Source organism: Anomalospiza imberbis, chromosome 25 (assembly GCF_031753505.1).
Source record: "Anomalospiza imberbis isolate Cuckoo-Finch-1a 21T00152 chromosome 25, ASM3175350v1, whole genome shotgun sequence".
NCBI classification, from domain to species: Eukaryota; Metazoa; Chordata; class Aves; order Passeriformes; family Viduidae; genus Anomalospiza; species Anomalospiza imberbis.
The window spans coordinates 3,953,175-3,980,391 of NC_089705.1; the positions used below are offsets into that span (position 1 = coordinate 3,953,175).

Sequence of the window (27,217 nt, forward strand, 5' to 3'; positions counted from 1 at the left end):
TGAGGTCTCGGTGCAGTGTCTGAGGAGATGGGAACTGCTTTTCTCCCCAGGCAGAAACCCGAGGCCGGTGTCTGCAAAGCAAGAAGAGCCATCAGCCTGTGCCCATATCCCTCTTTGGACTATCCACAGCCAGCTCTCGGCCAGAGAGGGGGATCTGCTGTGCCACTCAAGATTTCCTCAAACAGCACATAAAATTTCAGATTTTTTTTTTTTTCTTTTTCAAGGAGAGCAGGTACAAAAATAAAAGAAATCCATATACTCTGAAAATATACTGGAAACTGCCACCACAGATGAGGTACCATTTATCCCGACCCCCCACCCCCAAACTGCAAACATCAAAATATATATGTTTTTAAACAAAAGAAGAATATCTGGCTATTTAATCTCAGTTAAAATGACAGCACCCTTTGTTACACTTGATATTTCACACCATTAATTCTCTTTTGAAAAAAAACCAAGATATCTAACTAACCTTGATTCCTTGCTTTTCTCCTCATTCCTTAGTGCAGTAATTGTCCATCTCCATTTAAATAAATATAGCAGCTACAGCATCATAAATGTGTGGCCCTCACGACGTCAGTAACTTGATATCGTAATACAAAGAAGTATCGGCACTTGACGTAGATATTTGCAAAACCAAGAAGAGAGATTAAAACTTCCAAATACTCTTCACATGAAAACCAGGTACAATGTTACCTTGACAACTGAAGTCACTTTGCCAATGAAGTTTCTTTAGTTTTTGGTGAAAGTAGTGAGCAAAAAAGCTTCTCAAATCCGAGTCACCGAGCGTGGGCAGGGTGAGAAGCAGCTTTGAAAGGAGAGCTAGAAGGCTTTGTAAAAAGGAATTTTCAGCTAAATGCCAGAAGTCCACAAGAACTCTTCGTAAAATAGTTTTTTTTTTTAAAAAAAAAAAAAAGAAATTCTCTGTTTCAAAAGAAATTTCTGTATAAAGCTTAAGCTGAACCTTTTACAAACAGCATTGCTACTGAGAGAACTTTAGGAGAAAAGTATCAGGTCACAAGACTGGGAAAAACATCTGAGAGACTCACTGAGAAACCACCTCGCTCAAAGGACTCTGTCACTCCTCCCTCCCTGCACCAGGTGTGCCCGAAGGCACTCACAGGGACAGGGCACTCCCAGCTGGGACCCCCTGGCTCCGGGGGTCCCCAACCCTTCGGGGCCCGCTGAGCCCCCCAGCCACCCCCACCGAGCACCCTCAGCCATGCCCACCCCCACCACTGTTTCCAGTGCAATTTTAGCTTTGCCCAAGTTAGTCTTTTCCATTATTTTCCTTGTTTTTGAGAGATAAAGTAGGTATCTACACCAGCTGTTAGTAAAGCTCTTGCAGACAGTGTTGTGAGCAGCACTACGGACATTTCCATACAATATACAAACGCACAAAATACAGTACTTGGTTTTTCTGGCAGAAAAAAGGGGGGGTCATGCCTGGTAAAGCAAAATGGGCTCAGATTTTAGGCTCAAAATACAGTATATTGGCAAACAGCAGATTTGGTGAGAACGAGGAGAGAAGCGACTTAGACCAACCAGGTTTTCATGTGAGAGCAGGTGGAGGTCGGGAGGGCTGGGATCACAGCAATGCCCATACAAACAGCTGCAGTAAATATACTATGAACCAGTGCAAATAAAAACAGTCAAAAATGCAGTTCACGAGTTTACAAAGTGCAAAACTCCCCAGTCCCCTCGTTGAATAAATGCTCGTCTCTGACATCTTAAACATTGGTTTTAAAGTGGAATGAAAGAGTCCCATTGGTTTGTTTCACATTTCGGTGATTTAACATGTTAGAACTATCCCAGCCCTCTTTATTTGCAAAGTGAAATGAAGTTACCAATAACTTAATTTTAAAAGGAAAGTCACTATCAAAGAGGAAAAAATCCTAAAAACTTTTTTTAATTCCAGACATTTTACTGATGTCAAATAGGTTTAACTAAGCATGTAAAAACTGAGATCTTAATACAAAACCCTTTCCATTTAATTCAAATATGCTCCACATTTCAAAGCCAAAAATAAGGCCAATTCCTTTGTTAAATCAAAAGACTGCAGCAACAAGTAAAGCTTGCAGAAGTCTAGAAGCATTTTTTGTATTTTTTTTGATTTAAAAAAGGAAAATTCAAGATTCCTTCTGACTATAAAACTTTCCTTTCAAAATTAAGGCTTTTACTTTGTCCTTTTAAAATCCTGGAGGTGTCCATTCTCCCACGGTCCGTGGTACAGACACTGCTTCAGTACAGCTCAATGGACACAGTTTTTCTTTAGAATGCTTATTGCACTAAAAGATAGCAAAACAAGTTGTCAGTTTCTTTTTTTAAAAATAAACATGATTACATTTCTAAAAAATAAAAGTTGATGTTGACCATATGTTCTGTAATAATTAAATTAAAGCATTATTATTACTCTAATAAATATAAAAGAAACAAAAGGAAGCTAAACTTCAAACACACATACATATGAATCACATTAAGGTGTGAGAGGCAGCAAGTAAAGTAGCAGGTTTCTTTTTTTTCCAAAAAGACCTTAGCTCTAAAGTTTCAGTTCTGGTGATTACTGTATGCCATCCCAGAAAACCTGGGACATCGGATCTCACGTGAAGCTTCAACAGATTTGACTTGCCAGATAGGAAAAAATTGAAACTTTTGGACTAGGTAAAACAGCAGCTTTAGTAAATTCCCCCAGGGAGCAAGAAGAGTTGGGTCACTACTGCCTGTACATGAACCATGAGCTTCCTGGATTGCTTTTGAAAGGGAACTCTTGGAGCTGAGAACTCCAAAGCTGTGAGAAAAGACACAAAGGCAGCCGTTGGCTAAATTAGGTTCAAATTATTGGATTAGTGTGCAAAACATCTTCCCCCCCCTCACTGTCACCTAGCTAGTGCTGTACATTCCAATGCACTTGGATATGTTCACATTCGAATGCTCGATGGCAATACTGAAAGATTCCTCAATGCACGGGGGTTAAAAACTTATTTTCTTTTTTGCACACTTCCCTTCTCCAAACAATCACTGTGATTGTTTCTAAAAGGTGGTTTGTTTTTTGTTTTAAATTACACGATAGATTTTAGTTTATTATTACTATCTTTTTTTTTTTTTTGCAACAATAGTTGTGCTGCCGAGCAACTTGAGGTAAAGGCAGAAGAGGGTTAAACTACGAGAAATAATAATTAAAAAAAAATGATGGCGGTGCTTCCCACAGGAGCCCGCCCCAAAAAAGCAGTTGGCTGGTTTCATATTGCATAATAGTGCTGTGTTCCTGGATGAAGTAAACAATCTTCCTCGTGTCAATTTAAGGGTGAGCCTCTCGCCCCTGCACAGCGTCAGCTCCAGCACGATGGGAGGCACAGCCCCTAAACCAACCCCCTGGAAACATACATTGTATGTGGCTTAAGTTCTCAGTTCTCCTCTCCGTGAGTGTCTCCCGGGTCATTGACTTAAGCGAAGTACATCGTGCGTAAGGTGTCTTGGTGAATCTGTACAGCCTTCGCCAGGGCCTGCGGGTCTCGCCCGTTGCTCTGTCCTGACACGTGGCTCCCTTCAGCACTGCAGGGAACGAGGGAGAGACAGGCAGGGCTGTAAATTGTATGAATTTGGATCAAAAAGCTGCTTTCGCATCTCTTTCACAGAATCACTAAGGTTGGAAATGGCCTCGAAGGTCGAGTCCAACCTGTGATCGATCCCAACCTCATCACCCAGCCCAGAGCACTGAGTGCCATGTTCAGTTGTTTTTGAGCACCTGCAAGGATGGGGACTCCACCACCACCCTGGGCAGCCCCTTCCAATGCTTGACCACCCTTTCCATGGAGAAATTCCTCCTGACATCCAACCTGACCCTCCCCGGCACAGCATGAGGCTGCTTCCCCTGGACTTGTCCCTTGTTCCCTGGAAGCCAAACTAGCTCTGGTTGGACCCTCCGGTCAGGGAGTTGTAGAGACTGAGAAGGTCCCACTTTTCTCCAGGCTCATCCCCCGCAGCTGCTACCCACAGGACTGACTCTCCAGACCCTTCCCCAACACAGCATCAGTGACAGAACTGGACACTGAGAAATACCAACTCTCGTATTCACCCAGCAACCTTGAGGCTTTTGACAAATCTCTTCACCATGGCTGCTCAGCTTGTTCATCTAAAAATAAGCCTTTTATAAATACATTGATGGCTTGAAGGTTATAAAATATTTCTGATGTAGAGAGTTAGATAAGTGGAAGCACTTAACATTTGGTTCATTCACGACTACTCTGATCCTAAAGCAAAAAAATTAAATCAGTGGCTTGATTGCCTCAGACCACGTCAAAGTCATAACAAAATACTTCAGTAACTGAATTCTTTTAATCTGAGTGTTATTCAGTAGAATCCACCAACCCACTCTGGTCTGATGTAGAGCAGCACCTGCCAGGAGTGACAATCTTAACATCAGTCCTAGAAGGCAACAAAAACTAAGCGCAAGACCAGCAGGAATCCCCTGTACCTGTCGTGTTCCTTGTCCACGAGGTGGTAGCGTGCTCTGAATGCCACCAGGTGAGCGTAGTAGGCGGGCGCGGGGATGGAGACGGAGCGGGTGCAGCGCACGTACGTGTGGCACAGCTGGTACGTCAGCAGCTGCAGCTCGTCTGCTGTGAAGCAGTTGTCATCCCACAGGACGTGGTAGTGGGAGGGACGGCTGGTTCCCTGCAGAGATGGGGATGGAGGGTCACTTGTCTGGGTTTCCATAAACAAGGCAGGTTTTGATGGTCAGAAAGAGCCAGGCTCTCTAGTGTGAGTGCCTTCAGTTTTATGTCGGGCCTAAATGCATTTAAAGATGAATAAGTCTAACATATACATGATTATATTGCTCTAAATGTTCTTGCTTGCATAAAACCCCTTCTACATAACCCTCAGTGATCAACATCTGCTCCCAACATGACTAAACCACAATTACAGCTCCTTTTACCTACCTTCAATTAAAGGTTTCTCACAAAACATCCCAGAGAAACACTCAGTGCTTTTAAATCCTGAGCACCCTAACTGCAAGTATGAGCACTAGAAACTCAAGTTAAATCTTACAGTGCACCTGAATTGGGTAAATAGTTGTGCTTTAGCCAAGCTACAAGTCTCTCCTTTTAAAACAAATATATCTGGAGTATCAATTTAGTTGAGGCTCTTTATGCCTTGCTATATTAAACACAATGAGCTGCAACTACACCCAGCATTTCTGCCTCAACTTTGATACAAATCTTTTTCCACGGGGCCAGAAAACAGCTTGCTCAGACACAGTGTAAAGGTTGACAAAAAACCCATTGAAATGATTCGAAACTGGAAAAGAAGTCATGCCCAGCCAACCTAAACAAAACTGATGGCAATGTGGTCAGACTCACGTGACAAAAATTTAAAGAGTAATTTTTTTTTTTTACATTCTGTATTTTTTCAGAAATACTAATGTCACAAAATGAAGTGACCTCTTAAAAACAAACTTTAAAAAGCACCACTTACCATCAGTGCAAATTTAAATGAGCAGCAGAGACCACCTGTTAAGCAAATCATCCTCTAAGTCTCACCATAATGTTTTATCGCAGATAAAACCGAACTAAAAGAACATTTCCCTGCTAAGTAACTGTTTGCAAACAGGTGTCACAAGAAGAAGAAAAACAATTTGTTCTAAATTCACATTTACTTACACAAAGCAACCATACCTGTATTCCAGCATGGCTACAGAGGTAAAAATCAAACTCGTAGGGGTGTGTAATGTCTGTATCTACAGTTGTCCCAGCTGGAATATTGCCACTTCGTCCAACCTAGAGAAGAGGTTTGGTAAGTGCGGCCTCAGCTGTTTATACAGCTCAACTGTAATGAGAAATACAAGTTTCTGTTCACCACTGCAAGGTTTCGGCACATCAAGTGCCACAGAACTGTTTGGAATGTGCCACTACATCAGCCTTGGAGGTTTGACAAGGACACTGGATGGCTCTCCAGCACCTTACACAACACTGCACCTCCAGCACATCAGAACTTTCCAGCTCAGACTGAGAAGCTGCAGACATTTGTATTCAGAATTGTCAGCTGCTGTTTGGACTGACTAATGCAGAAAAAAGTTCCACCATTTTGTACTTTCTTCTATTACTGCTGGAGATTGGTCCTGAGTAGTGACGTGGATTTTAGACCCAACGTGATGTTGTGGGGGTTTTTAACAGACTTAAGGTCCGTGATTTTTCAATTTGGAGCCCCACTTTATCAAATCAACACTTCCCTGCATGCACATTCAACCAGATGGACAGAAGCCCATTCAAATATTTTCTCCAGCAGCCTAAGAGCTCCTCATGAAGCTTTCCCAAAAGGCTCCTCAGAGGGCAGTGATTACCCTTTCTGTCCTGTCAGCACAGAACAGCCGCGTATGATGTCGCTTCTGCACCACAATGTAGGTTATTCCAGGCTGGTAATCCTTCTCCAAACTGATGCAGGCTTCTCTAATGGCCAGCAGCTCATAATACAAAACCTACAAGCACAAGAACAGAGGAGTTTAGGTTTTCCTTTCATTGTATTCTACGCACAACACCTGCTAACTCAGTGCAGTTAACAGGTCCAATTTTGGCACACAGCTGGTAATCTGGGAAAGTACTTAGAGATATGTGATTTCCCAAATTTGAAGACTTCTCCTTCCCAGACAGGAAAACAGCTGCAACTGCTCTTACCCAACAAGATGAAGAAATTCTCTCCTTAATTATTTTGTGTAAATGTAAGCAACTCAAACAGTACAAAACAAGACCTGCAGCTACTATGAAGTAGGAGAATCTTTCAAGAAACCCACAACTGAACCAACCTGTCGGAACTGTCCCTCAGAGACCCCGTCCCTGTAGAAGATGATACGGGTGGGCTTGAACCGTGTTGATTTGTAGAACTGGATGAGCAGCTCCCTGACCATGGAGGCCAGGTCCTGGATGATCTCCTGCCGGGGCCGCTGGACCCTCACCGTGGCACAGTACCGGCTGGGATGAGCATCCATGCTGCCTACAACCTGTGGGGAGAGTGCAGCAGGGGAGGCTTCAAGCTCAAATCTATGCCAAAACAATTAAAAACAAAAAAGGCAGGAGAGGCAAGTACAAGATGTTTGTGCTCAACAACCACCACAGCAACACTTTCAACAGGAACTTGTACTTGCTACAAGGTTTCACACCTTTTGCCCACAAGCATCCTGAAATGCACCTACAGAATTTGGCTTCTCACTAAGGCGTATTTTTATAATCCAGACAGACATTTTTCTCTGACATTTTCTCACCTTTTACACTGAGAAAAGCCTCAGCTTCCCTTAGTTACTTTAAGCACAGATGCAGTTTCCATAGCCACAATCAATGACAACTAAAATACCAAGGGGGCGAAGTAGGAGAGGACTGACTAAGCCTCCAATCACCACCTTGAGTTCCTGGACTGTACCAACACAAAAGGTAAAAAATATCAAAAACGTTTCTGCCAAACCAGGCCTTTAATGACACTTTTCTCCTTTGAAAAACCAAAAAATGTTACTAGCTAACTGTTGCAGTAAGGTAGAAAAATAATAAAGAAAGGCCTCATAAAATCAGGCCTGCTCTGGCTGGCCTGTCATTTCTTCTAAGTCAAGCTAGCACTTTGCAGGTTCCCATGTGACAGCAATCCTGGTGTGAGCAGTTTGTTAACATAACAATCTATTCCTGGGTAAAAAACAACTAGCACCTGCATAAAATATTTTTACACCATTAGATAGAGAAATGAAAACTATCTCTCACCAACAACTTTCCCTGCAGGTACACATGGAGAGTTTGAGTGACCAATGAATACAGGGTAACAACTTGTTACTAGACAATAAAGTAATTGGCAAGAAAATTACTAACCCATTGGAGTCACACATGAGGTCTGTAAAACTGTTTAAAAAGGAGTTATGTGAATAAAGAATGGGCTTTTTCCACCACGAAGAAAATAGAGTCCCGTGTGATTTATTCGCATAGCTAATGTTACCAAGCTGTGTTATTTCCTTGAGAGTATTTCTGAAGAAATATATTATTTAACAATGCCATTTTACCTTGATTTAAAAATTAAAGAGCTAAGGAACCACCCTGAAGTATAAGGCAGCTTTTTCTTTTAAATACATTATTTTTAATATCATTGGGAATGTGTACAAAGAACTGGCATAAGCCCTGAAAGATATTTGATACAGACATCGTCAATGAGTTGCACTTACTATTCTAACATTTACCCACGATGAAAAAACACCATGTAAATTTAATAAAACTTACAGCAGCAATGGAAGGCTTCTTTCCATCTCCAGCTGGAGGGTGAGTGACATCAGCTCCCAAAAAGATCACTGGCTGCTGGAACACAGAAGGTCTTCAAAAAGAAAAAAGTGCTAAGTCACACTCGTAGCTGAAGAGCTGCCACAAGGTCATCGCTCACCGTGGGGGTTGTTTCTGTCTCAGCCTTATCAGGTACCCGGGCCAAGGCTCAACAATGGCATCTTTGTGCACAAGAGGTGAACTTGGAACCCTCCCCAGCAGAGCCCAAAACACACTGCAAACACACTGCCAGAACTGGGGCATGATTCGGGTGGGCAGCAGCCCCAGGGCTCCAGCGGAGCAGCGCAGCCGAGGGCTTCAGAGGCCCCACGTGAGCCTGGGGGTCCCCCGAGCACCACCGAGCTATAGCACCAGCATGCACATTATGCTGTGCTCCAGGACCTGAGCAGCAGGATGGTCTTATACTGCCTTTAAAATATTTTTCCTTACACAACTGTTCCTCGTTTCAACTTTGACACTGATCAAACATTTGACAAGAACCTTGGCTGAAGACCTAACGCACAGGCCAGCCACCATTCTAAGACTGTGCTGGAAGGAATTTAATTCTACTTCAAATACCACATACTATTATCAGAAGACTATTTTAATTTAAAACTTGGCCACATTTAAATTTTGGGTGCTAAGTAGCAAACATAACCACATCTGTTAAAAGAAAACCCAACGCAATCCCCAGAGTCTTACCGTTGATGAGGTACAAGGATGTTGTTGATTCCTCCTAGCTTAACATTAATCTTCAGGCACAGATTTGAGAGGGTCTGTGGAGATGTTTTAATGACGTTCTTGACCTGAACACACTGTGTGGCCATTCCCAACAGTGTATCTCCCACACGCTTCACCTCCGCTGGGAAGCAAATACAAGGAGACAACTTGAGTCCGGCTGAGGTTATTGCTGCATTTCAATCTTAGATAAGTCACAATAATTCCAGTGTACACACTGTGCAGTAACTTCTAACTTATCTGCATACTCAGACCTGCTTCCAATGTATCTTCAGACATAAAACAGTGCTGTCTAATACGTAAAGGATGGTTCAGAGTAATTTTTAACATATGCTGGGCAGCAGATTTCTCTGAATGATACCTGACAGAACAGGTAAAGACAGAGGTGTGCCCTTACCGTACACAGGTGTCTTCCCTGGCAGGATGACAATGATGAGCTGAAGCCCTGAATAGGTGTTCTTGAGGTGTCGGAACATGGGCTCCACGCTGTCTGCACCCTGGGCGTACTTGCAGAAGCAGGGCTGGCCTTGGATCGGCATCCCGGCGTCCTTGGAGATCTTGCGCAGCTGGTCCGTGAAACCCCTGCAGATGAGGAGATTTTTGGATTTTTGCAGTAGCAAGAGTACACAATAACCAAAGCACAAAGGGACAGAACTGTCAAAGGAGGATGATTCCAAATAGCTTTTAAAGCAGCATTTTAAAAATGTTTGTTATGTGAAGGCTGTACAGCTGTGAAACACCACAGGCCAGAAGGGGCTAAAAAATGGTCTAGACACCTTCAGTACTTTGTTCAAGATGTCAGAAGGGACTATATACAGTGATGTCACCAGACAAACACCCACCGTGTACCCAGTACAGTGTTTTGATTGTAGCTTCCAGCATGGAAGAAAACCAGCCCAGATTCTCACCCTAACATCTCACATTAAACCCAGGTAAAATGGTCATTGTAATCCTACATTCATGTTTCACTCCATTAAGAGAACAGTCCAAAGCCTGAACCACAACATGCCTTACTTCAGAATTTCTTCTCTGCACTGTCTCTGTGTTGCAAAGCAAGCTATGGCCCACATCTTGATCTCCACCCCAGTGTGGAACTGTTTCCCTCTCATGTCCCACACGCCATGGCTTGGTGTTGCCACGGTTCGATTCTGGGGAAACAAAAGCAACAGACACTCAAGTGACTAAAAAAGAAGCAGCCGGTGCTATTTGCAGTTTCAGGATAACAAAGAAAAGTGTATTATTCAAATCTCATCCCTGTAGAGTCAAGCTGCACAGGAAATCACTCCTTCAAATGGAAACCAGAGGACAAGCCAAAGCCTCACCCGTCCTCCGTACTGCAGCATCGGGGCTGGGAGCACACGTCCTGTCACATGGGCCATCTCATCCCGCACTTTGAACTGGAACTCTTGGACAAACGGATCGGCATCATAATTTGCACTTCTCACCTAGGAGAGATTTTTCCATGTTACAGAATATCTGATTATAATCCATATAACAAAACACAGGCTAACAGTGCAGGAGTGTTCTTACAACAATTTCAGACTTGACTGCTCAACATTATCAACCCATCCCCAAAGAAAACAATTACTACCATGAAATCTAATGGATGAGATGGTTTCTGTTCCCTTCATTACCCAAGTGCTCATTTTCAGTTTGTTCATTCAAAAGCATTTTCCAAGCATTTCCTCACAGTAAATTAAGTGCAGAGATGATAACGCAAAGCCTGTACTATGGACTCATGCTATCATTGCAGGCCATTTAAAATAAATCCTATTAAAAAACGTAGTTAAAATCTGTTAAGTTAAAGGATGAGGAGGAATGAAAAGACTAGAAAGTTTTGCATGGATATAATCCAGCCCAGTGTCACTCTGAGCAGTGTCCCATGGAGCTGGGATTGGGGCACTCACCAGTCTGCTGATCTCCTCCTGCCTGTCTGGGGCAGACCTGGCTGTAGCTTTTATCATGGTCGATGTCTGATTGTCTGTCAGCTTCTTGATGCACCTCTGGCCAGCCACGATGTTACACACCTGCAGGGGAAAAGAGAAGCATTAATTCCCACCAGAAGCACTCAGATCACACCACACGGTACACCCATGACACTATGCTGTCACTACAAATCACAACCCCAACATGTTTGAACAACTGCCTGTTCTTTCTCGTATTTCTACACTTCAAAGCACTGTAGGATGCAGAGAGTATTTAGTGAAATTAAAGAGTGATGAACATGTAAACCTGTAAACACACTTGTATTCCAAAGAGCATCGATTCCTAACATTTTGCAAACTGATAGAACCCACCAAACCCAGCTGATCTATCAGAGTAAGGCTCTTACTTCTAAAGGCAGGTAGGTGTGTTTTTGTTCCTGTCCCACTTGCAGACAAGGAAGGTGAGGGTATTTCAGCTGGAGGTTGTATTTCTCTCTGAAATACTGTGCTACTGTCCTCTCCACAGTCTGGCCATTTTCTAGCTGTAAAGGAAAGCTGAGAAGACAGACATTTTAGTAAAATATTATTTGTCAAATAATATTTGACAAATACATTGTCCCAAAATTAATGAAATATCAGGTCTTGTTACTCAGTGTGAATCTATCACACATTTCATGCTCTGACAAAAAGCCTCTTACGTTTGATGACTTGCAGGCCGCCTCGTGACGTTACAGACACGGTACTTTCTTCTCATTGTCCCACAGTGAGTCACTTCTACCTTTAGACCTGCAGAAAAGCATCAAAAAAACTGATGCCATGACTACACAAACATGTACACAGGAGACACAAGGTTTGAAATGATAGAACATAACAGCTTTGGGGTCAGAGTCAAATAGCACAAAGAAATTATTATATTATTTGCCAAACATTTTTACTTTCATTATAATTTGACTTCTGACTAATCCTGATTATTATCCTCACAAATAAATCATGATGTAAAATATTTAATGTTCAATGTCTTCTGAATTTCATTTCAAAAGCATTGACTGAACTCGGACAGCAGTTTTCACCATATCCTCGTGTTCTCATTCTCAGACTTGTACATCTCTCCAAACTATCAGTTCCAATGTAATTGAAATTAAAAGGACAAAACCAGGTTTGTACTTTATCATCTTTTCCCCCAACTTTGTGTCCACATTCATCCTGTAATTTTCTTTAATTTCACTGACCAAATTTAATTTTGCATTTTGAGAACCCCGTCTCAAAGCACCCAGCCTACACACCAGAGTCTCTCCAGACTTCTCTCTGCCCACAATAATCATGACAGTGGCAGCTCCAGGAGGCTCTGGGGGCTGTTGCTGTGACTGTGCACACACTGTGCTGCTCACACAGAGCAGCCTCAACATCTGCTGGGAGCGCTAAGCTTATCACACGAAGGCTGCACAGCACTCACACGCTGCTGTCCTTCCCCAGCTCCACAGGACAGAAAGCAGCTAAAAACAAACCCTGGGTATTCAAAGGATTCCCTTCCAGTAGTAAAGTCGAATACTAGTGAAGTCTAGTCCTAAGGGATTTGAGAGAGCATTGGATGGCTCATCCTGTTGAGGTTCATGTGGATTGTGGACCACTGACTGAACACCACCCAAAATCAGGTCCCCAGGTACCAGACATCAGACTGTGTTTAGTTTACTGGGGACACAGACATCACAAAGAAGCACTGACTGTACCTCCTTGCTGCCTGACAACACTAATTGCATCCAGAACATCAGTATTACTCAGAGGACGGCACAGTAAAAATAAACCACCGCTGCCCTGACACGGCATTAAGAGAAAATAGAGAAAAGAAACCATGGGTCACTGTGACCACAGACAAGGGCTGATGAACACAGATGTCTGGAACCCATTCCCTCTCTGTCATTGCTCTGCTGTGACACTACCAAGGCAGTGCCCTCCCCCAGTGCTGCTCACACACAGCCAGCTCTAATGCTGGGCTTGTTTTGCTGTACGTGGTCACGTCCTGGCTGGAGCTCTCAGACCCTACAGCAGCAAAGACGAGTCTGAGAGCAAAGGGATAACTTTCAATATTTTCTGACTATGGTAACAGAGTCTCTGAGGCATCCGAGATCAAGCAGAGGCAGTTTCTCAACCTCCATTACCTGCCCTACAGAATGAAGACTGACAGGCAGATGTAAAAGGGAGCATGTTAGGACTAGTGCAAAACAAATCCTGTGTTTTTTCAGTCATGACTCTTCTGTGAGCACATCCCTTTATGACTCCAGTTCAAATTTACTTCTTAGCTGCCCAGTATTTCAGTAGAGTCTAATCTTGCATCAAGTGTTTAAGAGCTGAGCTCCTCCAAGGCTTTTCTCTCTGCAAATTACACTGGAATGAAGGATATGGGAAAATTCAAACCCAAGCAGCATATATGGACTGAAACCACTCAAACCAGCAGCTTATGCAATTCCTTTGGAATGGAATTTGGCCTTCAGCTGCAAGTGGTACTTATTTTTCCACAAGGCAATCACTTATTAGAATGCACTATAACAACACTCTGTAAAAGAATCAATGTTAGCCTTGAAATCAATGTTCACTTTGCCACAGCACTGAAACAACAGGAGCTCACACACAAAATGCCAGGTGGCCTCAGGGACCCTGGGTTAGGAGAGGTTGGCACCAGCCACTTACCTCTGCCCAGGCAATGAACAACGTGCTCCCTCTTTCCCTCTAAGCCACTGGGAATGTTTTGCAGCTCCCATTTTTGCAGAGCTGCATTATTTCTCTCAGGATTAGAGCTGATACACATGGATACTATAATTCTCTTGGCAGCTCCCGCCCCTTCTGATCCATGTTAACCAGGCTTCCAGTTAAAACAATTCCCTTAGAATTAACTTTATTGTGTTACCTGGGACAAAATCAACCCATTTCTACTCACCCTTTATCTCTTTGGTGAATTTTACCCGATGAGAATCAGTCAGAGGTCTTGGTTGTTCATCAATATTATGAATGTCAAGGACTTCACACATGAACTGAATTACGGGTTGTGCTTTGTAGAAGGCAGTGGCAGAAACTACAAAGAGCAAAATATTAAGTGTAAGAAAACCCAGTCAAGGTATTGTGAAGCAGTTGATACATCAATATTTCTTAGAATTCCATGTAAACCTCGGGCACATTTAGAAACAGAACAGTGAGTTCTGCAAGAGGAAAATATCAAAAAGCCAGCAGCCAGTCTATAGTGACACATCTGTCTCCAGTACTCTCATCCTGCTACTACCTGGAATTTCAGGGGGTTGAAAAGGCTTTTCCCCCAGAGAACATTTATTTCTAGAAAGCTGTAACATCCCAGAGAGACATTCTCTTTCACCTCTGTATGAAGCTGCAGAGACAGGATTAATACCTCTCTACTGCAGACTTTTGAATATTAAAAGCCTACATAATTCAACATGCAATATAATTTTGTCAATTACACAATCTGCTCAATTACTGAAACAATATCTGGTGTAGACATGAGCACTATTTTGACTATGCACAAATTGTGTTGGTGTAGGGGGAATACAACCCTTGATCTACTCACATCTCTTACCCTCCCCACAGGCTAATGACACAATCACTTTAAGGGACAATATACTGGTTTCAAGCAGGACAGCTGACTTATTCCATGCAAGGAAGATCATAAATTGCCTTCTTGACAAAGTTATAAGCAACTGAAACAACACCTTTGGCAGGGAAGGCGAGGTGGGACTAGACAGAGCTCAGACACAAACTGTTCCACACATTTACAACTTTAAGTGTCAACAACAGAAAAGAAATACTCATCAAGCATTTGTCAGTTTTCCAGATCTCATGTACCAAACCTGCCACACATCTGTGCTCATACAACCCAACATTCTTCAGACATGTGTCACTTGAGCAGCCTACCAACCTCACATGAGGCATCAGCCAACACCTCCGGATGCCTGAGACTGCCCCAGATTCCTGAGTGACCCCAAATCCTCACTCTCCCCACCCTGGGAGTGTGTGGGCTGTCTCCCACAGCAACACTTTCATGGAGAACTCCATCCAACTCAACTGAAAAACCTCCAGTGATGGGGTTTGAAGACAATTTCACCACCTCAAATCAGGAAACAGAACAACAGCTCTGTGAATCACCACTTACAGAGGGCTTAAATTTTCTCATTCACAGGAAGGACTGAAAAACTTCTACTCCAAGAGTTACTACTACACTTGCTAATGCTGGTTAGAAAAACTTGCCTCACAAAGTAACAGCACAATACATCATCAATTGGTGTAAATTCATCCTCTTCTACCTGAACTGCAGCTCTCTCAGCACCTTGCATATAGATACCAGCACTGGTTCTTTTTGGGACAGGATGGGATTTTTACCTTCATTTTTTTAAACCACAGCTGCTGTTAGAAAGGCAACTTTACAAGAACAAACTGTGTGACTTCAGTCACACAAGAATCACCCACAATTTACAGAACACGTGGACTTGCAAATTTTCAGCAAGACAGCTCAACATCTGCAGTATTTTATTATGCTCCAAGCACAACCTGACTTGGAGTGCTCAATGTAGAGCAAGACGATTTACCTTGGGTTTACAAAGCATTTCAAAGACAGTGAGAACTGAATGCAAATCAGAGAAAACCTCAGGCAGCACCTGCACCTTCACCACTGACACTTTCCAATGCAAGTTTAACAACTAAATAGAGTTGAGTGCTCACAGGACGAGGGAGTCTGACACAGGCACCAGTTGATCTCAGATCCATTCATCTGGGACTCAATACAGAGCTGCAGAGCTTATGCTTTTGCATAAGAAAGCCTATCCCAATCAGCCCTATTCAGAGAAGTGTTTGGGGTATGTTTTACAGAGTTTTCTTGGAAGTACTGAGCACCACTCACTGTGTACAGCTGCACAGAGACACAGTGCAGGCAACCTGCCTCTGTCACTGGGGCTGCACCAATACTGAAATTAAGCAGGAAAACAAGCTCTGTGCAATTCCTTCTTATGCAGGGATACTGGTTTTTATATGGCAGTAAAATTTCTGCTCAAACATTGACATCATGACAAATGCAAGGAAAGCAGCCTAGAATTTCCAGGTGGCCTTTGCCATACATGTCTGGTCTGAATCTCAGCCCTGAGTCTCCACTTACCATCGATGTTGAGCATCATTTTCCACATGGCAGGTCGGACAGACTGATGGAACCCAAACCAGACCTCCCTGCCCCCTCCCAGGGGGTGGTCATAGCCTTCTGGAGCTGAGAAGAAGGAGCGGCCCACAGGGGTGTACCTGGTGAAACAGATGGCCACACATTGATGTTCTTGCTTTCCAAACATAAAATTCATGTAACCATGATTGTGACACACAGCATTATTATTTTTTGGCATTTTATGCACCAGCAATCAGTGCCAAGAAGCAAGTATAAACAAATATCCTGAATGCTTCTGTTCCTATTGCAGTGCTTTTAAATTTAGACAAAAACATTTACTATTCTTAGCAATGCACAAACCACTTTCAGTTTTTACAACAAATCAAGAACTAAGTTAACTTACCCCTCCTGATCTTCTGCTTCAAGAAAGTGGGATCTCCACCACAGCAGATTCTGTACAACAGCCTTGTCTACACTGGCCTGACCCTTAAATATCATTTTTCCTAATTCATAGGGAACTTTTGAATACAAGATACATTGAGAGAACCCAAAACTATGGGGGAAACAAAGAGCTAGATGAAATGATGTTTCTCTCACAGGTAGAAAACAGCTGCTCCTGAGCCTCCACACCTCCTGTTTTGTAATGCACAGGCATTAGTACAGAGGCTAACATCTTCAGATCTGGGGAAGCTGAGGAACACTGGATTCCACAAAACCACAGAGCACTCTTTTTAGGAGTCAGCTACACGCAGTGAAACCTATCAGAGCTACCAGTGAAACCAATCCGAAATCTGCTCAGAGCAAAGCCATTGTGCTGCCTTAAAGCCCAACTTCAAACGTAACTTTCATTGACCAGATCAAGCAAAATTAGCCTTCTCTAAATTTCAGGGTTCTGAGATAAAATAACAAATATGAGACTTTGTTAGGACAGGTACCTGGTCCCAGCCATGTATTTCAGACATGAGAAGCATGCACTGGTGACAGTGTATAAATGGATTACAGAGACTCGTGCTTTTCACAGGCACTGCCATCACTTGGCTCAAGCTGAGCAGAACCAGGACAGCAATGCACAAGCTCACTCAACCTCTCAGCATTTCTATGAAGGCCTGTTATAAATGCCTGATGTTTCTTGATCTTTTCCAACACACACATCACCCGCTCTGCCTACAGGAACATTTGTACAGGACTGACTATAAGCTCCCTGTTCAGCTCACCAGCTGTGCTGCAGAGGGGAAATGAACAGTTTCTCTTTTCACCTGTGAAGAAATGGGGATGAAGGTCTCCCAGTGGGGATACTTCAGGTAAAGACAGACTGCAGGAAGACAGTGAACCTACTTCATGGAGGGGAGGTGTCGTAGCACCACATCGACAGCATGAACAGGGTTAGTGCTGATAGGTTTGTCTAGTTCCAGAGGCTCAGGCAAGGTTCTTCCTGTCAAAACTTCATGCAGCAAGTGCCAGCTCACCCGAGAAACAAACTTTATTGACACTTTGAAGGGACGATCTTTTCCACCTTCTCCGGGTAGTGTCACATCCAAATCCACCTGGGCAGGGGAGAAAAGAAAGGAATAAAAAGCAGCTTTTTAATCTGGAGTCTGGTAGCCTTGAGATTCCACTCCTCCCCATAACTGGGCAAGAGACTCAAAAACTCAGATATTGAAGTCACAGCACATCTGATGAAAGTACATTATCAAATGCACAAAGTGAAGAGAACTGGGCCCTGACCAAGCAGAAGAGGATAGAATAACTTTTTGTCACCTCAAATCATAAAGCAATACATTCTAGAAAAACTCTGGCTTGTTTTTTCAATTTATCACAAGATCATGTGTTGCAGTCTGGAAAACGAAATGTTTTAATAGATTTTGCTGTAGAAAGCCGTTACTAAATTATCCAGGAAGTTTTGAATGCAACTATTACATGAACATTTACACACACTGGAAATTGCAGGAAATATATCAGAAGGACTCAGTTGCAGTACAGATACTGTAAGATACTTCCAGCTTTTCTGAAATCAGCAATATTTAAAGTTGGGTTTTTTCCTTTCCTATGAAGCTGCTACCAATACAACATCTTCCCAGTTATCTTACCCCAGTAGTGGCCACAGGAAGTGGATTGGCTGTATAGAGGCTTCTTTTCCCATCATAAACTGGTCTACGGTCCCCAAATATTGTCACTTTAAAATGCTGCACCATAGAGTCCACCACGTCCCTGGAAGAGGGGATATTTATATTGAAGATGTTTCTGAAGAAGGATCAGACCCGAGCTGGCTCCCAGTCCCAGGTGTTTTGCTGAAGTAGTTGCAATAAACAATACTGAAGTGAATTATAAACACCCACTGCTATTACAAAAGGTGCTTCACATACTTTAACTAAATAAATAAACACTACAGAATAAAATCAGAATCAAGGTAAATGCTCAAATACTGGAGAATATTGGTACTGAAATAATTTCAGAAACTCCTAGAAATGACCAAGGCCTTTGTGTCATCTTTATGATGGAAAACAAGGATACTGTTACCTTGGAAAAAACCCACCCCAAAGTGGTATTGTGAAAAAACAGCACAAACCCCCATCTGGAAGCCCTGCCAGTTCATTGTACTGTCTGCAGCAATGTTTATCTGCTCCTCGATGAGAGTTTTGAATTCTGCCTACACTGCTTATAAACATGAGAGGACCTAACAAAAAAAGCTTGGCTTTGAGTCCTTAATAACCTGAGTTTCTACAAAATCATGTAAAAGCCTAATCCAATTTGCACACAATTATAGATTTGCCTCCCTTGCTTTATTATAAATTGATGGCAATAAAGATTAATCTGACACAAGCACTGGAATTACACTTGAAAAACCATGATGAAATTTGCAGCTTATACAAAAATGCTTCTTGATGCAAGTTGTAGATAAAATTTTGGAAGACAGTAGATTTTTGGAACACCTCCAACTGTAACAGGCCTTTGGGATCTGAATTCTTTGGGCGGTCTGGGTGTTTCAGTGGCACAGAATGGAAACACTTTCCTTTCAGCACCTGCAAACCAGCCTTCCTGCACAGCAGCAGCTTCCAGGCACCATGTCCTGGCCAGGCAATATTAACCCAAAGTACTTCAGGAAGATGATAAATATTGACTTCCTCTTCAAACTGAATGAGCAGCAGCACTTTCACCTCCCAGCTGGGATGTGAGGAAAAGGAGAGAAAGTCTCCCTTTCACAGTTCTTGATATTACTCAACATTCCCAGTGGTAGAATTCACAAGACAAATGTATCTTCTCACCTGTTCACCCTCCGAGGACACTTATCTGGTTTGATGTCCACCTCATAGAGGTAGACATCAATCTTTGGGATTTCAACTTGGAAGCAGTTGGCCAGCAGTTTAATGGGCTTGCCCATGGTGCCATAGCCGGGACGTCTGGGCACCATGAGCAGGGGCTGTGCCCCCACGGGTCCTGCAAAGGAAAAATCCCACAGATTAGGAGAAAAGCACAACAGGCAATCCCCTGAACCAACTCCCAGGACAACCAGGTGGGCACCACAGCCAGCACACTCAAGGAAAGGAAATCAGCTGTCTCCAACAGCATGCTGCCCATGAAATTCCAAACAAATGCTTGCCCATTATTAATCCTTAATCCTCCACCTACATCTAGACTGTTCTCTTACTCATGAGCTTCAGCAATCAGCATGAATAAAATCAGGTTTTGTTTAGGAGATTTCCTAAAAAAAAAAATCCAACTAAAAATCCAAAACAAAAGCAAAAAAAAAAAAAAACAAAACACAAAATAATGCAGAAAGTTTTACAAGTTTTTTCTGAACACCCCGGTAATAACCAAGTGGCTGCAGAGTACAAAAATACAGAAGCAGTTCTGGACTGATGCACAGGATTTGAGATAAACTCTTCATTTCAGTGCCAATATCAGCTTAGTCTTGGAAGACAGATTATTCTTGAACTTTGCTGGCTGAAAATGGATGAAGAATAAGACCATTACCTCCCAGCTAACTGCCCCCATAAAGCCAATTTGCCAGAAGAGTAAAGACTCAGATTAAGACAGGATTGTAAAACCCTTGATCACTTGTAGGCTAGAGAAGAATATCCAGAACTGCTCAGAGAAACATCCAAATCTGCACTGAGATGGGTATTTTGAAAAGTATCTAAAACACCTGCCCAGATTTGTTCCATTCTCATCTGTTTCATTTGCTTTGCATCATTTAGGTGAGAACCCTCCACTCAAGATTTGCATTACTCATGCTTTACAAACCAAACACGGGAGTAAACAAAGCCCATTTCCCAGAATTTCTACTGGTAATTCCACGTAAAAATACCTCTTTCCAGTTAAGAAACAACAACAAACCCAAAATGCTTGGTCGCATGAGTTTTAAGAAGTTACTCGTGGTACAAATGTCCTGATTTTCATGGCATTTGAGCGAGGTAGTGCAAAGTTCTCCCCTCTCCTCCTACTCGGTGACGCAGGCAGTGACTCCAGCCCACTCGTTTTCATAGCAGAGTTAAAATGTCAAGTGCTGGGAAAAATGTTTTTTATTTGCCTTTTGATTAATCTCCACCATTTCTGTAAAAAACCCTGTATTATCTTGAAGGAAATCATGTCCTGAGAACAGGTGAACATCAAAGCCAAGTTCCTCTGTAACATTTGTCTGGCTCTACCCAGAAAACTACTGAAAAATTCTGAGTGGGGCTGGCTTGAAGCCACAAGATAAAACAAAACAGAAAGCAAGAAGCATCATTTAAAACCCGCTCACAGACTCTGCTTATGCAAAACTTGTTCCAAGCATCTGCTCTCTTCAACTTTTCCTTCATTTTAATACTCTCACGTGAGTAAAAGCAGCCCTAGAATTTACTCCAGCTACATTTGCAGAATATAAGCATAAGCAAAAAAGTTACTACTAAACATTTGAGTGGCATAAACAAGTCAACAGATTGTTTTAATATTCTGAAGACATACACACCACAGTTTATATTTAGTTCCTATCCATAGGAAAGACTAGCAAAATTGCTGAAAGAAAGATAATCTTAAAAAGGTTCTTTCAGTCTGGTCAGCCTTGTATGTGCTGCTCACCCTGGAAGAAGTTAGAACTCAGATTTTGGCAAACAGGAGTTAAGTGACCAATAAATGAATCAGAAGTGCAGGTCTACACACTGTTCAGGTGTATTTTTAAAAAATTCAGCTATTTTGCTATTATTGTGTGCATCATATGCTCCCTTGGACAAATGAACTTAAAAAAATGAGCACGCCAACACTGCCCGAACACAGGAGCACCCACTCAGAAGACCCTGCTTTGAAGAGCCTGACTTGCCAGATTTTGTTGTGAAAGTCTTGTGCCAGTGGCCTCAAAGCTGTGACTCAAACCCCAATAAAACACAAATAACCAGCGACGCTCTGGGGATGGTTCTGCCGCCGATCCATCGGTGACTCACCCAACCTCATGCCTAAGTCCTGTGTCAAACCCATGGAAATAAACACACAAACCAAAAATATTCAAAGTACTATTATTCTACAGAGCACAGGATGCCCAAGTGGCAGATCCTTTCCTTCAAGTCCTTTAACCATTGCAAAAACAAAGTGGGTCAAGGCTCAGAAACCTTTCTCAAAGCAGCAGCACCGTGAGGACTCCTCCACAGGGGATGGAGCAGCTCCTCAGTGCTTCCAGAGAGTTCTGCACTGCTCAGCTGCTCACAGATTTGATAGGAGAAACTTCTTTGTGTTAAAGAAACCAATATTCTGCCATTACAGCACCAGGTACGTACGTACAATAGAATCACTCAATGGTTTGGGTTGGAAGGCACCTTAAAGATCACCTCATTCCCACCCATGCCACGACAGGGACACCCTCCACTACCCCAGGTTGCTCCAAGCCCTGTCCAAGCTGGCCTTGGACACTTGCAGGGATGGGGCAGCCACAGCTTCTCTGGGCAACCTGTGCCAGGGCCCCTCCACCCTCACAGGGAGGAATTTTTACCCAATATCCCATCTAAGCCTGCCCTCTGGCAGTGGGAAACCATCCCCCCTGTCACTCCAGGCCTTGCAAATAGTCCCTCTCCATCTTTCTTGTAGGATCCATTCAGATATATGCCTAGGGTGTTCTTAAAAATCCAATAAAACCCCCTAAACCAAGTCTGTTCAGTGTGCTGGAGCAGAGCTCAATTCATAAAACCAGCTCAGTAAAGTCCCCAGCACTAAAACTCAACTGATTTATAACAGAAAACAATGAACACACAAACAGGAACTAAAAGTGGCGTCTCAGACAGATTCTTGGAAGGCTTTTGTGCAGCAAGGGAGCACATCTCAAGATCATGGAATGGTTTGACTTGGAAGGGATCTTAAAGCTCCCCCAGCTGCACCGTGGAAGTCCCTCTAACGGTTCCAAGGAGCTCTGAGTGAGAATCTTTTCTTCCATGGAAGTATCGATGCTCCAATCAAGCTCAAACACAGCCAAAAGGGACGGCGATTCCTCGGCAGCCCAGCCAACACACGGACAAGTCTGGCCTGCATCCAAACACTGGCTGCACCTACCTAGCAACCAGAGAAGCCCTGTCAGAATAAAGCCTGAACACAACGAGCAGGAGCTCAGAAACCTGCAAATGCTTCCAAGACACCATTGTACAAAAAACTGCAGCTTCTGGCACACGCGACGTTTTTACAGAATGAAGAAAAGCCCTGATCTCCAGCAGGATGCTAATAGGAAATGCAGATTTCCTTACAGAAAGGGCCATCCCCACCAAGCTTCCAGAAAAAAATTATCCTCTTTCCCACTGTGGCTTCAGAATTATAAAGCCACACTCTAATAACAGAAATAACTGAATAGTTTTATTTTTGTTTATACAACAGCTCTAAATCCAAGTGGATGGGGGCTGGAACAGCCCAAAACACATTATCAAAGCCAGAGCAGGTAAATACAACTTACTCTGGTTCAGGAACACGAGGCAGATTTGTGGAACCGATCCCAGATTTGTGGAACCCTCCCAGTTAGAGCTCTCCACGGAGGGGGAAAAAAATAAAAGACTCCCTTTCACAGGGCCCCTGGCCTCTACGCAGAGGCCCAGCCTGTGGAGCTCTAAGAAAATCTTATCACTAGCAAAATATAATCCGATTCTGGATTAAAAAAAATACATGGAGGAGATTCGATTCAAACGTTGGTTTCAATGATCGAGCTCTGTCCTCCAGAAATCATGAATTGCCTCATTTCTGTCACTCGGCCTTGCTGGGTGGCATTACATTATTTATGAGTAATGCAATCCATGTTTTCTAAACATTCCTCCTTGCAATTTAGGGTTTGGTTTTTTCCAAGGTTTCGGATATTAAGTCATGTTCAAACTCATCAATAGCCAACATTTTGATGCTGTGTTCCGTGACTGCCAACTGTACAAGCAAATACTGCTGTGGTAACTCATTCTGCCCTAATGAACTTAGAGAAAATGCACTGGAGTGTTTTGGGAGAATTTAAAAGACAATCAATGCTTCTGAACCATTAACAAAATCTAAATACATAAAGCTTTAAGCCCAAAAATGCAGCTTATGTGCACATAGTGAAGTTAATACCCAATTGCTCTGGGAGAAGAGAATTTTGTGTGCCAGCCCACACAAACCCTGCAAGAGTTTTCCTTGGAACGTATTTCCACAGACCAAAATCAGGAAGGTAAAAATTAGCTCAAGAAATACTCTTTGACACCTTCACCCCTGAGGAAGCAAAGCTCTGAGGATGAAACAATTTGTAAGGTTCATACTGTGAGTCAAACAACTTCCACAGCAACTCCAGAGGAAATCTGCCACTGTATCTCACAGTAGAATAACTCTGAAGGCAACTATGAATCACCCCCTTCCCTGCTCTACCACACCCACAAAAACGGGACTTTTAATGGGCCTCCCAAATCACTACTCTGAATCAGAGAGAGAAAAGCCGCTTCTTGGGATTTTCTCTGCCCAAAGTTTGTATGGAAAATAAACAGAACATTAAGGATGCCTGCAGTGCCTCATTAAAGACTGAAATTTAAAAAACCCAACCCAACGCAAGTTAACACTTCTAGCACAAAAAGCTGTGAGCTTTGAAAGAACAATGTAGGACATGGAAATGAAGACAATGGCACTGCCACAACTTGGTTACAACCACAGGTTGGTTGAACCTCCCTGCCTTTTGGAATTTTACTGAACATTCTCCTGGTGGAAGTACAATGTGCCAAGAACTTTTCCTTCACTTCACTTTCCCCACCGAACATTTTGTTGCTGTTGCTGTTTGGTTTCACCACAACCCACGGCCCAAGCAGCCTGCTCCGACTTTCAGTGATGTTCAAATTCCATGGACCAGGGGAGCCACACTACTTCCCAGATTCCTTAGCCTAAGCCTCTCACACAAACAGGACATCACCTGCAGCACTGCTTCACCCAAGATGTCCTGGCACACACTGTGACATCCACTTCACAGTGTGGATGTCTTCCACACTTTACTCCAGGGATACTCACACACCAATCTTTGTTCCCCTCTCTGCTTATTTTATCCCATGTTTTCCCTTCATGCACAGAAAACAAAGCACATCTCAGTGTCTTTCTCTCTTTCACGACAGAGCTTTAACCCTCATTTGCTCCACCAAGGATGGTTTGTATCCTCCTGCTCCAACATCCCAAGACTTGGGACCTGAACACTGCACTCACCAAAGAGCAGGAAGAACCATCCATTGTGCTGGATGCTGCCTGAGCCCACAATGAATTCTACAGCAGCTTTGCTAAAATCCATCAAACTGCAGCCTAACAACAGGTAAATCTACTCCAAAGGAAAACTAAACCATTTACGGGTTCCTCTTGCAAATCTGTTTATCAGGAGACAACTACAATTGCACCAGGTTATAATTAGAGTTTATTTAACACCGTATAAGAGAGCATCATATGAATTCCACCAGACTGTTAAAATCCTCCACCTTAAAATATTCTCCACCCATCACAACCTCAAGCCAGGCAACAGCTGAGGTAGGGAGCATTTCCAGCCAAATCCATCACTGACCTTAAATCTCCAAGTATGTTAGAAAAGGATCTCCATATGGAGATGGGAAGGCACGTTTTGTGTTGACACCTTCAGTCTCAGTCCTGTATTTTCACCACCTGTGGTACCTATTCGAGTGACAGGCACGGTGGCTTTGGACATTCCCTTTGCCATCGAGGTACAGCCAGGGAACTGCTGATTAAACACTGCCCAACCCTGAACCCTCCTCCACTGTTCTGCCAGATTTGGAATAAGTTACCTTGAAAAACTGAATCAGATCTTCTCCAACCCTCAAAATCCATTTAAACCACAAAGCTGATAAATACTGAGCACGTGCTTTCGCGGCAAAAGGCTCAAACGGCGAAAATGTGAAGACTTTCACAGAATCACAGAATGATTTGGGATGGAAAACACCTTAAAGCCCAGCCCATTCCATGGGCAGGGACACCTTCCACTAGCCCAGGTTGCTCCAAGCTCCATCCAAGCTGGCCTTGAACACTGCCCAGGGATGGAGCAGCCACAGCTTCTCCGGGCAATAACCACCTCGGAGTGATTACCGTGAAGCAGCACAGCCAAAGGCACAGGAATTAGCCCCAAAACTCAGCCTGCTGACACACAGGGGCCAAATACCCGGCGTGTGCCCGGCAGGAGCTGCTCGAGGGAGCGCTGCCCGGTCCCGCCGGGCTCTGCGGGTCCGTCCCTCGGGCACCGGCACGGCGCGGGTTACGCAAGCCGGGCACACCGGTTATGAAATACCGACAATTCCTCCTCCACCTCCGGCACGGCAAGCAGGGCACGGAGAGGCTCGGCCCCGGCTCTGCCCGGTACCGGGGCTCTGGCCGGTACCGGGGCCCTGCCCGCGGGGCTCGGCTCCTCCAGCCCGATCCCCCACGGGATGGGCTCGGCCCGGCCGCTGCCCCGCGGCACCGGGCCGGGCACCGGGAGCTGGGGGGGATGGCGCGGGGGCCCCGTTCCCCGACCCCGCCAGGCCCCGCCGGGCCCGCGCTCACCTGCGCTGCCGATTTCCATTCATGGAGCTGGGGCGCAGCCGCTCGGGGCTGCGGCGGCCGGCGCGGAGCTGCGCTAGGCGGCGGTTCCTCCGCCGCGCTCCCGGCTGGGCCGCTCCCGGCGCCGCTCCCGGAATTCCCGGCGCTCCCGGAGCCGCTGCCGGCGGTCGCGGGCCCTCACGCGGCGGCGGAGGCGGAAGTGGCGTGGCCGCCCCGCAGCCCCGGCTCGCGCGGCCGCTCCCGCCCCGCCGCGCGCGCGCGCGCCCCGCACGCCGGAAGTCCCGCCCCCGCGCGCGCGCGCGCCCCGTTCCGGTCCGGGGGGAAGGGGAAGCGGCGCCGGAAGCGGGCGGGGCGGGGCGCGAGCCGGCGCGGTTGCCGCGGCAACAGCGCGGGGTGGGGGAGGCGGGAATGGCGGCGGGAACCGGAGCGGCCCTCAGGGGCCGGGGCAGCGCGGGGGGAGCCCCGCAGGCACCGGCGGCTGCCCCGGAGCGGGAGTGGCGGGGCCGGGACGCCGGCACCGCGAAAGCACAACATGAGCCCGCCGGCAGTCAGAGCGGGGGTTTTTCCCGACCCCGCGGTGTGGTGGTGTTTATGCCTGCGGCGTTTTCTCCCTGCCGCGGCAGGGCTTCCAGCCCGGTCCCCAGGGAACTCGGCTGATGTGTTCTTAGTCCGCACTAAAGGCGGCAGAAGCAGCCCCGCGCCCCGGCCCCGGGGGCGGCCCGGTGTTCCCGTGCGGCGGCCCGCACGCCGTCCCCGCCCCGGCGGGACCTGCCGCGCACGGAACGAGTCCGGCTGCGGGAGGCAGAGGGTGGTCGGGCCCGGAACGGGCTCCCCAGGGGAAGGTCACGGCCCCGACCCTGCCGGAGCTGCCGCAGCGCTTGGACAACGCCCTCAGCGCTGGGTGGGATCGCTGGGGTGGCTGTGTAGGGCCAGGCACTGGACTGGATGATCCTCGTGGATCCCTTCCAACTGAAGGATATTCCATGATTCGATGATTCGCTGTATCAACATAAATTCAGAGCTTATGCTTGCCCTGTTTTCATTTTTTGAGACTTTTTAGCAATGTTCAGTACCACTGTGTTAGGGATATTTTACACAAACTGGCACCAAGCAAGCACAGAGATGAAAAGGGCAAATGGCATAAGGGC

The 27,217-nt window shown here is 44.8% G+C and overlaps 1 protein-coding gene across 3 annotated transcripts; it reads right to left on the minus strand.

Moving 5' to 3' along the window:
- Window positions 1-906: 906 nt before the first annotated feature.
- Window positions 907-26,356, minus strand: AGO3 (argonaute RISC catalytic component 3). Of its 3 annotated transcripts, none has more exons than XM_068172512.1 (19): window positions 26,073-26,356; window positions 19,355-19,526; window positions 18,179-18,299; window positions 17,427-17,635; window positions 16,095-16,231; window positions 13,878-14,012; window positions 11,644-11,731; window positions 11,353-11,500; window positions 10,928-11,047; window positions 10,343-10,465; window positions 10,035-10,168; window positions 9,418-9,602; window positions 8,985-9,144; window positions 8,247-8,337; window positions 6,800-6,994; window positions 6,341-6,475; window positions 5,676-5,777; window positions 4,475-4,674; window positions 907-3,552 (listed from the first exon to the last, which is right to left on the minus strand). In XM_068172512.1, the coding sequence occupies exons 1-19, from the start codon at window positions 26,089-26,091 to the stop codon at window positions 3,444-3,446; spliced, it is 2,583 nt and encodes an 860-aa protein (XP_068028613.1). In that variant the 5' UTR covers window positions 26,092-26,356; the 3' UTR covers window positions 907-3,443. The 3 variants fall into 3 exon arrangements, with proteins under 3 accessions (XP_068028613.1, XP_068028612.1, XP_068028614.1); XM_068172511.1 differs by having other exon boundaries at window positions 907-3,582; XM_068172513.1 differs by lacking the exon at window positions 26,073-26,356 and adding an exon at window positions 25,819-25,898 and having other exon boundaries at window positions 907-3,582.
- Between the last annotated feature and the right edge of the window lie 861 nt (window positions 26,357-27,217).